At 49.1% G+C, this 14,626-nt stretch overlaps 2 protein-coding genes across 2 annotated transcripts; one reads left to right on the forward strand and one right to left on the reverse strand.

The window, feature by feature from the left end:
• Window positions 1–7,455: 7,455 nt before the first annotated feature.
• LOC309813232 (heat shock 70 kDa protein 1B) lies at window positions 7,456–9,891 on the reverse strand. The gene has a single exon (XM_082637859.1). It carries the CDS (start codon window positions 9,666–9,668, stop codon window positions 7,743–7,745), a length of 1,926 nt encoding a protein of 641 aa, XP_082493985.1. The 5' UTR covers window positions 9,669–9,891; the 3' UTR covers window positions 7,456–7,742.
• Window positions 9,892–10,286: 395 nt separating this feature from the next.
• LOC309814037 (heat shock 70 kDa protein 1-like) lies at window positions 10,287–13,774 on the forward strand. The gene is made up of 2 exons (XM_082639367.1): window positions 10,287–10,381; window positions 11,541–13,774. The coding sequence occupies exon 2, from the start codon at window positions 11,554–11,556 to the stop codon at window positions 13,477–13,479; it is 1,926 nt and encodes a 641-aa protein (XP_082495493.1). The 5' UTR covers window positions 10,287–10,381; window positions 11,541–11,553; the 3' UTR covers window positions 13,480–13,774.
• Window positions 13,775–14,626: the final 852 nt, after the last annotated feature.

The raw sequence follows: 14,626 nt of genomic DNA on the forward strand, positions 1-14,626 counted from the left end.
GGGCTCAAATAAGCTTGGTCGTTTAAAGTAGGATTAGGGGGTACACGATTCCGGGGAGACCGAAATTACAGAAAGATCCGGAGTTTCTCTAAGAGGGTGGGGTATCTGTGGCCCAAAGAGACGCTGATTGGATTCTGACGCTGATGGAAGCAGCCGCGTTTGGGCCGGTTCGCGGAGGGGCCGGGCTGCCTGAGAATTGCCTTGGCCATCCCGGCGTTTTTCCCATCTTATTTTTAAAATAGGAAGGACAAGGAAAGAGATAATGCAGTATAGTTTTGGCGTCGTCTTTAGCCCTATATGGATGGAATATCTGGGGATGGGAAAATTTGAATTTTCAAAAGAAAAGTAATCAGGTAAACAGACGGTGCTTAAATTGGAGAAGGCTCCCAACGCCTTAGAAGGGACATGTTCGGTCAGGGGCGTGGGGAGGGAAGGGGAGGGTTGGATCCACCGCGCCCCTGTCCCCGCCCAGAATCGCTCCCGTTTTCCTCGGGCTGGACTGGGGCTTGAGGAAGAAAAAAAATCTCTATAGAAATTCAGGCCTTTGGGGCTTCTCCCAGTTCCTCATCTTTCCCAGCCTGGGGTCCGGGCCTCCCCCCTGTTTCCTTTCTGCCTTCTTCATTCCTGGTTCAGCCTCGGATGATTGGTGGTGCCAGGATTAATCTAAGTCCGGAATTCGGCCTTCTGCCTTGTCACTTGCAGCCTCTAGGCTGTCCACCGCTTTAAAATAAATGTGATGTGGTAATGAGCCTGCGAGGGCGGGGCGGGAATGTTCACTCCTCTTTAACAGCATCATATGCTACAGCAGGTTGGCAGGTGGCTCACTTAAAAGCAAACTGGTCGGGATGGTGCTGTAAAGTGGGAGGTTGGCGGGACCCAGATTCTAGCTCCTTTAAAACTTCCCATTATTTGCTGTGCACGTAATTCTTCCACTTAGTTTTTTAGCCTGGATTTCAACTCTCTGTGCGTTACCTTCCTTCCTGTTTTAGATCCAACTATATTTGGTAATTTGTTTTGGCCTTTGTTTCTTCATCCTTTGTGAGCAATGCAAGACCGCTTGTTAAGCGCCTAAAATGAAAATGTGAGGGACATTAAAGCAACAGTGCGGGGTTCACAACCCACAGAAAAATAGACTCATTGCTGTACTCACATGTCTTGAGCATAGAAAACATAAGAGCACAAGTGGGAGGAGGCAGGGTTTTTTTTTCTATTTATTTATTTATTTGTTTTGGTTGCGTTGGGTCTTCATTGCTGCGTGCAAGCTTTTCTCTAGTTGCGGTGAGCGGGGGCTATTTGTTGTGCTGTGCGGGCTTCTCATTGTGGTGGCTTCTCTCGTTGTGGGACACGGGCTCTAGAGCACAGGTTCAGTAGTTGTAGCGCACGGGCTCAGTTGCTCCACAGCCTGTGGGCATGAACCCATGTCCCCTGCATTGGCAGGCAGATTCCTCTTTTTTTTTAAAATAATAATCTATCTATCTATCTATCTCTTTATTTATTTATTTATGGCTGTGTTGGGTCTTCGTTGCTGAGCAGGGGCTCTCTCTAGTTTTGGGGAGCTACTCTTCGTCGTGGTACGCGGGCTTCTCATTGGGTGGCTTCTGTTGTTGGGAGCACGGGCTCTAGGTGCATGGGCTTCAGTATTTGTGGCACGTGGGCTCAGTAGTTGTGGCTCGCAGGCTCTAGAACACAGACTCAGTAGTTGTGGCACATGGGCTTTGTTGTTCTGCAGCATGTGGGATCTTTCCCGACCAGGGCTGGAACCCGAGGCCTCTGCGTTGGCAGGTCGATTCTTAACCACTGCGCCACCAGGGAAGCCCAGCAGGCAGTTTCTGATGAAGGGAAGAAATCTTGCTTTTGAACACTTTTGCTCAATTGGCATTCTTTACACACACACCTGTCCATCAAAACACCTTTTCCTGGAATCCAAGGGTATTCATTTGTTTATTCTATAATTTGCTCAGGATAATCTAAACTGATGTTGCAAAAAGATTTCTTTAACAAACCTGTGTGTCTTTCTCTGTGCAGGTAGATGATAACTTTTTTTACTTTCAGATGTGACACCCTAACGAATCACCTCCTTAATCTAATCAAACTGGCCAAAGTTCAGGAATTTTCCATTTCTTTCTTTTTTTTCTTTTTTTCTTTCTTTTTTTTTTTTTTTTGTGCGGTATGCGGGCCTCTCACTGTTGTGGCCTCTCCTGTTGCGGAGCACAGGCGCAGGCTCAGGGGCCATGGCTCACGGGCCCAGCCGCTCCGCGGCATGTGGGATCCTCCCGGACCAGGGCATGAACCCGTGACCCCTGCATCGGCAGGTGGACTCTCAACCACTGCGCCACCAGGGAAGCCCTTCCATTTCTTTATGCAATATCTGGCTGGGGATTCCCCAAACTTACATCTTAGCTGCCCAGTATAGGAACCCTTCCAGAGACCCTTAACCTCACCCCCTCTGGAAGCTTCCTCACCATCAGCTGCTACCAGCAGCACTTCTGGATTCACTCTTTCCTTGCCTCCAAATTTGCAATTGTATTCCTCTGTTGGCTTGAAGCAAAGGGTATCATTGTCTCCACTGCTAGGCAGGTAGACGATGTGAGAGGGCCTCAAATCTTGTGGCTGCTGGCTTAGCAGAAAAAAAGCCACTCGAAAATGCTGTTTTTCTTGAATCGGGCAGTCAGCCGCACATCGTATTTGACCTACCTTTTGCATTAAGTTTCTCTCTGTGGACTGGCCTGTAAACCTAAACATCTATATTCCTTTTCCATTTCCTACAAGGGGAAGAGTCTCCTCAATTTTGTCTTTCCTTTTGCACTGGACACTTCCGAATGCAGAAACTCAGTTACAGGTTTAATTGGTGTCTAAGGAGTTATATGAACCCCAAGAGATTTTTCAGAACTTTCATTTGATTAGCTTTGGAATTAGGTTTTTATCGGGTTTGGTGTTTGGAAGGATCAAGGCTTGGGTTCCCCAAGCCTGACGGGCTGTCAGGTAAAATTTAAGGGTGGGGGATGGGAGAGAGAGTGCCAAGAAAGCTGACCGCCGGTGGCAGGAAGTGTGGGGGAGGGGAACCTTTCTCACCCCGAGGCTGCAGGATCTTGTTTCTTCTCTCTCCTTTTTCCTACAGTTTTTCAAACAGTATCGTTTTCTCCTCAATTCTATTTGTTTAAAAAGATAGTATAATTCTAGGTTTATCAGAAGAACGCAAAACAGATAACTGATATGAAACCTAGAGCCAGGCATTTTTAGCCATCAAATGGCAAAGGCTTCAAAGACCTGGGAACCCTGCTAATTTCCAGCAGCATGGAAAAAAACCTGGGTTTGCATCTGGACTCCACTTCGTTGTTGGGGCTGTTTTTCTTCTTTCTTTCACAATGAAGTACTTGTAAGTTAACTAAATTACACGTCTCTGTATATCTAAATCAGAATTAATATTTCATAGGATGACAACTACAAGGATAATACTTATAAGGCCTTAGTTCAGTGTCTGTGACAGAGTAGTGTTCAAAAGTTTGCTTCCTTCTCCCTTCTTTTGTTGGGGTCCCACACTCTCTCAGGTCTGTTATATGTCGATCATTCTTACTGAAGGTTGGGGTTAATATCCGGACTATAGTATTACTTTCAGTTTACCATAGAAACTATCTTAAGATTTTTAGGCAGAGCCCTTCAGCCAAACCTTTACATTTTCAAACATAACCACAAAAGATCAGAGGTCTAGTGGCTTGGTCTGGTCTCCTAGACAGATAATTACAGAACCGGCGACTGAACCTACATGTCCTCATACTTTCTATTTTGGACTCCTCCCAATGCTGGCACGTAGACCTTACCCTTTCACTTTAAAAAGAAGAAAACAAATGGCCATAGAAAATAGTTAAGAGTGAATGTCAGGGCTCTGCGCGCATTTTGTGCACCATGGGGGGTATGTGACCAGCAGGTATTCCCCTCCAGGCTGTTGCTTCTGACTCACAACTATCTCCCCCATCGCCCCACCCCCACCCCACCCTTCCAGCTTCTCCCAGAACCTTCTCTTCCCTTCATCCCAGACTGGTCGGTTGTTACGAGGGGAAAGGAGGGGGAGCCCCGTTACTAAGGCTAGGCTGGCACCCAGTTCTAAGAATCTCCTGGAAACTAAATGTAGAGCCGTGACTAAGCTTGATATCCTAGAGTGGGGTTGGGGGGTAGGGAGACTTGGGTGGGGCAGTTTGTTTGTTGAGGACTGTTCCGAGTCAGTCCCCGCCTTCGAGCCCAGAGAACTCCAGAAAGTTCCTGGCACAGCCTGAAACGGGGGCAAGGAGCCAGAAGCCCTAAGACCCCGAGAAAATGGGGCGGGGCGGGGCCTGACGGTAGGGCTGGCCGCGGAGCTGCCTGTCCGGTGCCGGCGGTTTTCGGTTGTTTTTTCAAAATGGGATTAAAGAAGTAAATAAAGGAGAGACCTTTAGAGTTTCACTCAAACTCGCTAATTTATTGGATGAAAACACTGGAAAGGTTCGTAACTGATACTAGGAAGCCGGATGAACGGGGTGGCCAGACGGGAGAAGGCCCCACCGCCTGTGCAGGGACGGACCATAGATGGGAGCTTGCTGGCTTCTCTCTGCCGCTTCCCCACCCGACTCTAGTCCCTGGTTCTCGTGGGGACGTTTGGAGGGGTAAAATGGTCGAAGACCGTCGGGGGTGATTCTGGCCTTCCGAACTCCCCCGCCTTCCCACCCTGTTTGCCCCGTTATGCCCCCCCCTCCCCCGCTGTGCCCTCTGCTCCGATCCTCTGCTGGGCTGGGGGTGGGGCGGGTTGACCTCGGCATCCGGAATTCGCGGCGCTACGTGATCCCTTAACGTCTCTAAATGAGCTGGAGCTAGGAGAGGGCGAGGGGGCTGGTGGGGTTGCTCTCACAGAACTGCACTGGATACTTTACGGGTGACCCTCGGGGACGGATTTAAGGTGATCAGTTGGCGTAAAGTATGATGACAGTTACCGTTTCTTATTCCTAGCGTGAGGATCTCCCCCTCAGAAATCGCCAATATTGGTTTTTCACCTGAAACAACCTCTTTTAACTGAAAGCCCATGCTTCTGCCCACTTCTCTCACATTTATAAACGTTTTTGTTGTTTTGGTATCTTTTCTTCATTTTTGATGACAGGACCCTGTTAAACACCAGGAATAACAGTATGTATGTTACTAATCACACAATATCTTGGATTTAAAAGACATAAAATTAGTCGCATTACCATAGCCACCTGCCTTCTGAGGGCTGGCATAGGGAGACAGGTGAGATTGGAATTAGGGAAGGTATTAGATTTAAAAAATTCTTTCCTCATCTACAATTATCTCGATGCACCCCCTCTCCCCCAAAGTTCCTGCTGCTACCCAAAACACCACTTTCTCCAGGGATGGCATTGCATTCTCTTTGCTAGTTCTGCAATTCCCTCAGCTTCATCTGGAACTTAAAAAGTGATTATTTTCAAAGTACTCCGTGCAAGGGTATATGCTATCAAGGCAATAACATATTGACTTCTTAGTATCAATAAAACACCCTCAATAACCTTAACTGATTTAGCCGTAGGAACTCATTTTCTCCAAGGTAATTTCTGGAGATTTCCCTAACCTCTCTTATCAAAAGGTGTTTCTTAGGTCCTTCCCAATCTCCGCCCTTTTCCACCCACCCTCCCCATCCCTTGCTACCTCCCCCTAAAGTAGTGGTAGTGGCTGCTTGAAGAGTTACTGTGTTGTGTGCAGATGACAGTCACAAATGTTACTGCAGCTCTATGGGGTAGAGGAGGTCCTGTAGCAAATGCATACCCCCATGAAGGTTGACTTACATTGTGGCTAGACTCCACAGCGCTACAGTTCAACTACCCTGAGGATTAAACGTGTCTTTACAAACTGGCCTGTAAGTCTAAGCATTTCCATTTCCATACTTACAGGGCAAGGTCTACATATACATGTTATTCCCATAATACTGGATTTTCTTCAAAGGCAAGTATTTAGTGAAAGGTTTGGTGGGCCTTGAAGTATACAAACTCACAAAGTGCTTTTATAGAATGTTGACACAATTTTTTTTTCTGCTTTTGGCGAAGTAAATTCACATAACATAAAATGAACCATTTTCAAGTGTACAATTTAGTGGTACCTAGCCCATTCCCATGTTATGCAATCACCACCGCTACCTAGTTCCAAAATCTTTGTAAACCCCAGACACAACTGATTTCTAAAAGGGCTCACTCCCCAAGCCTTGAGGATTGTGCCAGGCCTTTTCCAACAAAGAGGCTGTGGAGATTACTTCTAGGATGCTAGCAGCTAGGGTATGAAGCATCTCAAGGGGAAGCAAGTGTGTGGTAAGTCTTCCTGGTACAGGGCTGCAAGTTTTTTCTATCACTCTTCTAAATTAACAAATACTAAACCTCTGTCATCAACCCTATTGTTTATCTGACATCATTGTTTCGATCATACAGAGTTAAAGCAGAAAGAATACTGATTGTGAAACCCAGAGTAGAAACATAGCCCAGAACCAGACATGCACGCACAAAGCCCTGTGGACTTGGGGCAGCAGGGCAAAAACCAATGAACCCAGAGTTGGAATCCAGGTTCAACATCTTTGCTGAACTGATGTTTTTAACCTTGAAATAAATTTTAGTTAGGCCAGTAACTTTTAAGTCTCCCCATATGTTCACCTGTGGAAGTCAAACACCACCTATACTCAGTGCAGTGGAATGAGAATTCATAAACACCTAAAAGGCCCCTGTGCAGTGCCCGGTAGGTAAGAGCACTGAAATACTGGGGTCCCCCTGCTGAGGCATGAAACTATGACACCTCCCTAAGGTACTCACTGGGATACTTAAAATGTAGGTAACCACTGCTGGAAATGTGGCATTTTTATCTCAGCATTCTTTCAGAAATAAGAAATATAGATTGAGGCATGAGGCCAAACCCCTCCATTTTAAAATATGAGAACTAGGGATCACAGTGGAGAATGCATTCATGCATAACTAGCAAAGCCATTGCTTGAACTCACATCTCTTCAATGCCAATTTAGCCTCTTTTTCATGCTGAATCCAGATTAAGTAACAGGGCTCTGACATATCACGTGTACTCACAGGAAGCAGGAGCCATGACCTTCCAATCCAACTGCGTCTCCTATTTGGCTGCTTCTCCAGAACACTCCCACGCACAAGCTCCTTTTGAGGCCACCCTTAAAGCCTCTACCCCCTCAGCCACCTTGAGGCCACCATGCCCGTACCTCTTAACATTTTTTCTGGACCCACTAAACCCAAAGCATTCAAATTCGCAGTTTTGTAGCTCCCAAGAATACTATTTGCCTAAAAGACGTGTGTCACGATACTATACATATCCTTACTTTCCAGATCCCTGACCTTATCTAAGAGGCAAATTGCCATTCAATTTTAGACTCTGTAAGAAAGAGAACCTATGCAGACCCTTCTGCCCTCAAAATAAAACAGAGACAGACATCACTCGACTTATTTTGAGTTTATTTACTTAGAAGTAATCAGTTAAAAAGGGGGGGGGAGCCTGAGTTTGGCATGAGTATTACAAAGCATAAAATTGACAAAAGATGGCAGTATACATTCATCTCTACGCTCACACGCTGAAAAAGAGTTCATAACTTCACCAAGAGACACAGTTCAACTTTGCAAACAACTTGCATAGCTGATAACTGATGAAAGGCAGATACGTAAGGCAATGCAAAATCTTGGATCCCAACTGTCTCCATAAAAAATGAACGATCTGGGGAAAGATTCCTAATCCACCTCCTCAATGGTGGGGCCAGACCCAGAGCCCCCTTTAGGGGCCTGGGCCCCAAAGCCGCCAGCCCCGGGGCCACCCGCCCCCTGGTACAGTCCGCTGATGATGGGGTTACACACCTGCTCCAGTTCCTTCCTCTTGTGCTCAAACTCGTCCTTCTCGGCCAACGTGTTGGCGTCCAGCCAGGAAATCACCTCCTGGCACTTGTCCAGCACCTTCTTCTTGTCGGCCTCGCTGATCTTGCCCTTCAGCCCCTCATCCTCCACGGCGCTCTTCATGTTGAAGGCGTACGACTCCAGGGCGTTCTTGGCAGACACCCTCTCGCGCTGGACCTCGTCCTCGGCTTTGTACTTCTCCGCCTCCTGCACCATGCGCTCGATCTCCTCCTTGCTCAGCCGGCCCTTGTCGTTGGTGATGGTGATCTTGTTGGCCTTGCCCGTGCTCTTGTCCATGGCCGTGACGTTCAGGATGCCATTGGCGTCGATGTCGAAGGTCACCTCGATCTGGGGCACTCCCCTGGGCGCCGGTGGGATGCCGCTCAGCTCGAAGCGCCCCAGCAGGTTGTTGTCCCGCGTCATGGCCCTCTCGCCCTCATACACCTGGATCAGCACGCCGGGTTGGTTGTCCGAATAGGTGGTGAAGATCTGCGTCTGCTTGGTGGGGATGGTGGAGTTGCGCTTGATCAGGGCAGTCATCACGCCCCCAGCCGTCTCCAGCCCCAGCGACAGGGGCGCCACGTCCAGCAGCAGCAGGTCCTGCACGTTCTCAGACTTGTCTCCCATCAGGATGGCTGCCTGCACCGCCGCCCCATAGGCCACCGCCTCGTCGGGGTTGATGCTCTTGTTGAGGTCGCGCCCGTTGAAGAAGTCCTGCAGCAGCTTCTGCACCTTGGGGATGCGGGTGGAGCCCCCCACCAGGACCAGGTCGTGGATCTGAGCCTTGTCCAGCTTGGCGTCGCGCAGAGCCTTCTCCACGGGCTCCAGGGTGCTCCGGAACAGGTCCGAGCACAGCTCTTCGAACCGCGCCCTGGTGATGGACGTGTAGAAGTCGATGCCCTCGAACAGGGAATCGATCTCCAGGCTGGCCTGGGTGCTGGACGACAGGGTCCTCTTGGCCCTCTCGCAGGCGGTGCGCAGTCGCCTCACGGCCCGCTTGTTCTGGCTGATGTCCTTCTTGTGCTTCCTCTTGAACTCCTCCACGAAGTGGTTCACCAGCCTGTTGTCGAAGTCCTCCCCACCCAGGTGGGTGTCCCCGGCCGTGGCCTTCACCTCGAAGATGCCGTCGTCGATCGTCAGGATGGACACGTCGAACGTGCCCCCGCCCAGGTCAAAGATGAGCACGTTGCGCTCCCCCTTGCCCGTCCGGTCCAGGCCGTAGGCGATGGCGGCAGCCGTGGGCTCGTTGATGATCCTCAGCACGTTCAGCCCCGCGATCACCCCGGCATCCTTGGTGGCCTGGCGCTGCGAGTCGTTGAAGTAGGCCGGCACAGTGATCACCGCGTTGCTTACCGGGTGGCCCAGGTACGCCTCGGCGATCTCCTTCATCTTGGTCAGCACCATCGACGAGATCTCCTCGGGGTAGAACGCCTTGGTCTCCCCCTTGTAGCTCACCTGCACCTTGGGCTTGTCACCGTCGTTGATCACCCGGAAAGGCCAGTGCTTCATGTCCGACTGCACCACAGGGTCGCCAAACTTGCGGCCGATCAGCCGCTTCGCGTCAAACACGGTGTTCTGGGGGTTCAGCGCCACCTGGTTTTTGGCCGCGTCGCCGATGAGCCGCTCGGTGTCCGTGAAGGCCACGTAGCTGGGGGTGGTGCGGTTGCCCTGATCGTTGGCGATGATCTCTACTTTGCCGTGCTGGAACACCCCCACGCAGGAGTAGGTGGTGCCCAGATCGATGCCAATGGCCGTGCTTTTCGCCATGCCGGTGTCCTGCCCTCTCGGCTCCGCAACGAACTTCAGACCTGAAAACGGCCAACGAGTCCAGCGACGTGGAGCTCGGTCCTTTCGGAATCCGAAAACGGAACGCGCCGGTGCCGCTCGGGGTGGTCCTCGCAGATAGTGTGTCTGCGGAAGCTGCGCTCGCCAGCCGCCCAAATCCTAGCAGCTCTGTCCGGGCTCTCCGTTTCTCTGAGGGCGGCTCTGTGTTTATGGTTTTTCATCAAGCTCCGCCTTTTCCCTCCTCAGCCAGTCACCGAGCTCAGTGGGGCTGCCGGGTCGGGAATATTCCAGGGGTTTCGCCTCAGGTCCTGCCCCCCGGCTTTCTGGGACCAATCAGCGCCCTGAGTGTTGCCGCTCCCAGAACTCTCCAGAGTCTTCTGGGGCTTGCTGGCTGGCACTGGCTCGGGGAGGGGCAGTGGGTGGGGAAGGAGTGGGAGGAGCTTGCGGGTCCGGTCGGGGGCGGGGGCGATGACGTCGTCCCCGCAGTTGCGTTACAATGGAGATGCTGCTTCTGACCTCATGGGCTAGTAGGGAGTCAGGATGACCGGTCCGGGCCCGGCTCAAAGTTGTAGGGCAGGGCGGGTGGGGGGTGGGGGGACACTGGCTGTACAGTTTGGATATTGAGGGAGCCCCAAGTTATAGGCGCTCCGCAAAACGAACCGTAACAAACTGCATCGAAGGCGGCGGGACACTAGGTGAGCCACGAGTACTCTGATTGGAATGGGCTGGGAATAGGCAAGACGAATAAGTCCTTGTTTGAGGAAGTGCTGGAAAGTTCTCTAGTTTGTTTAAATCTAAGGTATGGGGATGTGGGCCAGCCAAGGAAGGGGGATCGTTTAAGGACCTCAGAGGTGGCTGGGATTGGTCAGAGCTGCCAGAAAAAAGTGAAGGAGCTGATCTGTTATTGTTTCCAGATAACAGTTGTTTTACTTGGGAGAAGATTAGAGAAAGAGACAGCCTTAGAGAGCACCACTTCACCTGAGAAAACTCATGAGGGCTTGATTGGGTTCCTACCAGCCGTCTTCAGACTGGCCCAAATATACTCCCAGCAATCCCTAACAGAGGGTAAAAGGCGATCAGCAGGGTTGCTAAACCCACGTGACTGATGTCTCCTGTGGCGACAAGAACTTCAAATAATCAGAGTTCAGCAGGAGACAGGTACAATACCAGAATAAAAAAAGTCACAGACAGAGGAACAGGACAGTTGAGTCTGGCCCTGTGAGAAATTGAAAACAGCATTATGACGCTGTCCTAGGAGTTGGCTAGGAGTTCTTCTGTCTACCTTGTACATAACCTTGTCTGGAAGAGATGTTTGCACACACAGTATGTGGCAGGATTATTCACAATAGCCACAAGGTGGAAGCAGCCCAAGTGCCACAGAAGGAATGAATAAAGGAATGTGGTATATACATACAATGAAAATTATTCATCCGTAAAAAGGAAATTCTGACACACGCTGTAAAATAGATGAACTTTTAGGATATTACACTAAGTTAAATAAGCCAGTCCCAAAAAGAAAAACAGTGTGTAATTCTGCTAATGTGAGGTACCTAGAGTAGTCAAATTCTGAGAGACAAAAAGTAGGCCAAAAGGAAAACCACTAGTAGGCTAATGGTTTCCAAGGGCTTGGAGGAGGGGGGAAATGGGGAGTTGTTTAATGGGTATAGAATTTGTTTTGAGAGATAAAAAATTCTGTAGACTGGTTGGGCAGCAATGTGAATGGACTTACGACTGAACTGTATGCCAAAAAATGGTTCAGATGGTAAATTTCATGTTGTGTGTATTTTACCACAGTTAAAAATAAATAAAAATTAAAAGTTCTCTCTGAAATTTTATCTCATTCTTTTCCCACAGGCCTAGGAAAACCATGGCTGCTGCTAAGGGAACAGCCATTGGCATCGACCTGGGCACCACCTACTCCTGTGTGGGGGTGTTCCAGCACGGCAAAGTAAAGATCATCGCCAACAATCAGGGCAACCGCACCACCCCCAGCTACGTGGCCTTCACGGACACCGAGCGGCTCATCAGCGACGCGGCCAAGAACCAGGTAGCCATGAATCCCCAGAACACTGTCTTTGATGCCAAACGGCTGATCGGCAGGAAATTTAATGATCCTGTAGTGCAATCAGATATGAAACTTTGGCCTTTCCAAGTAATCAGTGAAGGAGGCAAGCCCAAGGTAATGGTGTCCTACAAAGGGGAGAAAAAATCTTTCTACCCTGAGGAAATCTCTTCTATGGTACTGACTAAGATGAAGGAGACTGCTGAGGCTTTTTTGGGCCACAGTGTCACCAATGCTGTGATCACCGTGCCAGCGTACTTCAATGACTCTCAACGCCAGGCCACCAAGGATGCAGGTGTGATTGCAGGTCTCAATGTGCTAAGAATTATCAGTGAACCCACAGCTGCTGCCATTGCCTATGGCTTAGATAAAGCAGGGCAGGGAGAGCGACATGTCCTGATCTTTGATCTGGGTGGAGGCACATTTGATGTGTCCATCCTGACCATAGATGATGGGATTTTTGAGGTAAAGGCCACAGCTGGGGACAGCCACCTGGGTGGAGAGGATTTTGACAACAGGCTTGTGAGCCACTTTGTGGAAGAGTTCAAGAGGAAACATAAGAAGGACATCAGCCAGAACAAGCAGGCGGTGAGGCGGCTATGCACCGCCTGCGAGAGGGCCAAGAGGACCCTGTCGTCCAGCACCCAGGCCGACTTGGAAATTGATTCACTTTATGAAGGCTTTGACTTCTACACATCCATCACCAGAGCCCGGTTTGAAGACTTGTGTGCAGACCTGTTTAGGGGCACACTGGAGCCTGTGGAAAAGTCTGTTTGGGATGCCAAGATGGATAAGGCTGAAGTCCATGACATTGTTTTAGTAGGGGGCTCCACCGGCATCCCTAAGGTTCAGAGGCTATTGCAGGACTACTTTAATGGTCGTGATCTCAACAAGAGCATCAACCCCGATGAGGCAGTTGCCTATGGGGCTGCAGGACAGGCAGCCATTTTGATGGGGGATAAGTCTGAAAAGGTACAGGACATGCTTTTGTTGGACGTGGCTCCCCTGTCCTTAGGGCTGGAGACAGCTGGGGGTGTCATGACTGTCCTGATCAAGCGCAACTCCACCATCCCCACCAAGCAGACGCAGATCTTCACCACCTACTCAGATAACCAGCCCAGCGTGCTGATCCAGGTGTACGAGGGCGAGAGGGCCATGACGCGGGACAACAACCTGCTGGGGCGCTTTGATCTGAGTGGAATCCCTCCTGCGCCCAGGGGAGTGCCCCAGATCGAGGTAACCTTTGACATCGATGCTAACGGTATTCTCAATGTCACAGCCATGGACAAGAGCACAGGCAAGGCTAACAAGATCACCATCACCAATGACAAGGGCCGGCTGAGCAAGGAGGAGATCGAGCACATGGTTCTGGTTGCTGAGAAATATAAAGCTGAGGATGAGGTCCAGAGAGAGAAAATTGCTGCAAAAAATACCTTAGAATCCTATGCTTTTAACATGAAGAGTGCTGTGAGTGATGAAGGTCTACAGGGCAAGATTAATGAGTCTGATAAGAAGAAAATACTGAGTAAATGCAGTGAGGTCCTTTCATGGCTGGAGGCCAATCAACTGGCTGAGAAAGATGAGTTTGATCATAAGAGAAAGGAGTTGGAGCAGGTGTGTAACCCAATCATCACAAAGCTCTACCAGGGAGGATGCACTGGGCCTTCCTGTGCAACAGGGTATACACCTGGAAGGGCTGCCACAGGCCCCACCATTGAAGAAGTAGATTAATCTTTTCTGGAGCTGGAGGGTTTTAGGGTGCCTCTAAGATGAATTTTGTTCCCCTCATCTTTGAACATGGTTATGATTCCTGAATTGACTGGACCTGAAGCTAAGTTACCATCCCTTCTGGATTCTGATAGAGGAGTCTTATATACCATCTTTTCACACTCCAACATCCTGTTTCTGACTCTGGGTTGAGACTCTTAGGAAAACTAGGCCTCTCTCTGAACCATTTGAAGAATTTGAATGTCTGTTATTTATTTCCAGCCTCCCCAACTTTATTCTTCCTGTGTGGATGGTTATCTGTCCCTCAATAAATTTGTTCCTAAAGCAAATTACTTCTGGTATTTTTAGACTGTGAGTGTATCTTGTAAAGTAGGGAAAAGGAGAGCTCCTGCAGAGAGCGTCTGTGGTCTGTTTGTGAGCTTATTATGAATGATTAAGCTGATAAGTCCAAAGTATTTGAATTTTCATGAGCTAATTGTTTCAAGAAAAAACAACTTTTGATCATCAGGCACCTTTAGCCCCAGTTAGAGTAGTTGCTAATTAGTTACTGCTTATATTCAGTGATAGACTGATTTCTGTGCTTAGGGTTCAGCTGCTTCCAGGGGTGGGTGGGTGGGGGCCGTGGTGAGGGCCCAAACTTCTGCTTGATGTCCTGATGTCACTTACAGGTGGGGCCTAGGAGATCCAGCGTCTGTGCACTCACAGAGTTCATTATACAGTCCTTTACATGCTGAAAATATTTCTACAACAAACTCCTAACAAATGTGTACTTTTATGCAAGATGAGAAATGGAAGATATATTACAATCTTATTCCTTTAAAAAATATTTTCACCGATTGTGTCATAATATCGCATACTTATAAAGCCTTGGGGACCTGAGTATAGAAGTACGTGTAACTGTGTAACTGCATTTGTGTCCCTTTCTGTTTGAGAGGGAAATATTTTTTAAGTGAAAATATAAGAATGGGTATTTCTAGCCCCGAGCCAGACTGTTTGGTTTTACTCAGTCCTTTACAGGACAGTCCTAGGCAAAACCGTAAAAGAAATGTGGACCGAGAGAGTAATATCTTTATTGGGAACCTTTGATAAAATCGAGATATGTGCGCAGGCTCCTCATCTCCGGGACTTCTCAACAGTTTTTTTTTTCTTT

Source organism: Mesoplodon mirus (assembly GCF_964341445.2).
Source record: "Mesoplodon mirus genome assembly, chromosome: 12".
Lineage (NCBI taxonomy): Eukaryota > Metazoa > Chordata > Mammalia > Artiodactyla > Ziphiidae > Mesoplodon > Mesoplodon mirus.

Bases quoted from the DNA above. Each gene is read 5' to 3' on its own strand.
- LOC309813232 (XM_082637859.1), bottom strand. From the start codon at position 9,668: ATGGCGAAAAGCACGGCCATTGGCATCGATCTGGGCACCACCTACTCC.
- LOC309814037 (XM_082639367.1), top strand. From the start codon at position 11,554: ATGGCTGCTGCTAAGGGAACAGCCATTGGCATCGACCTGGGCACCACC.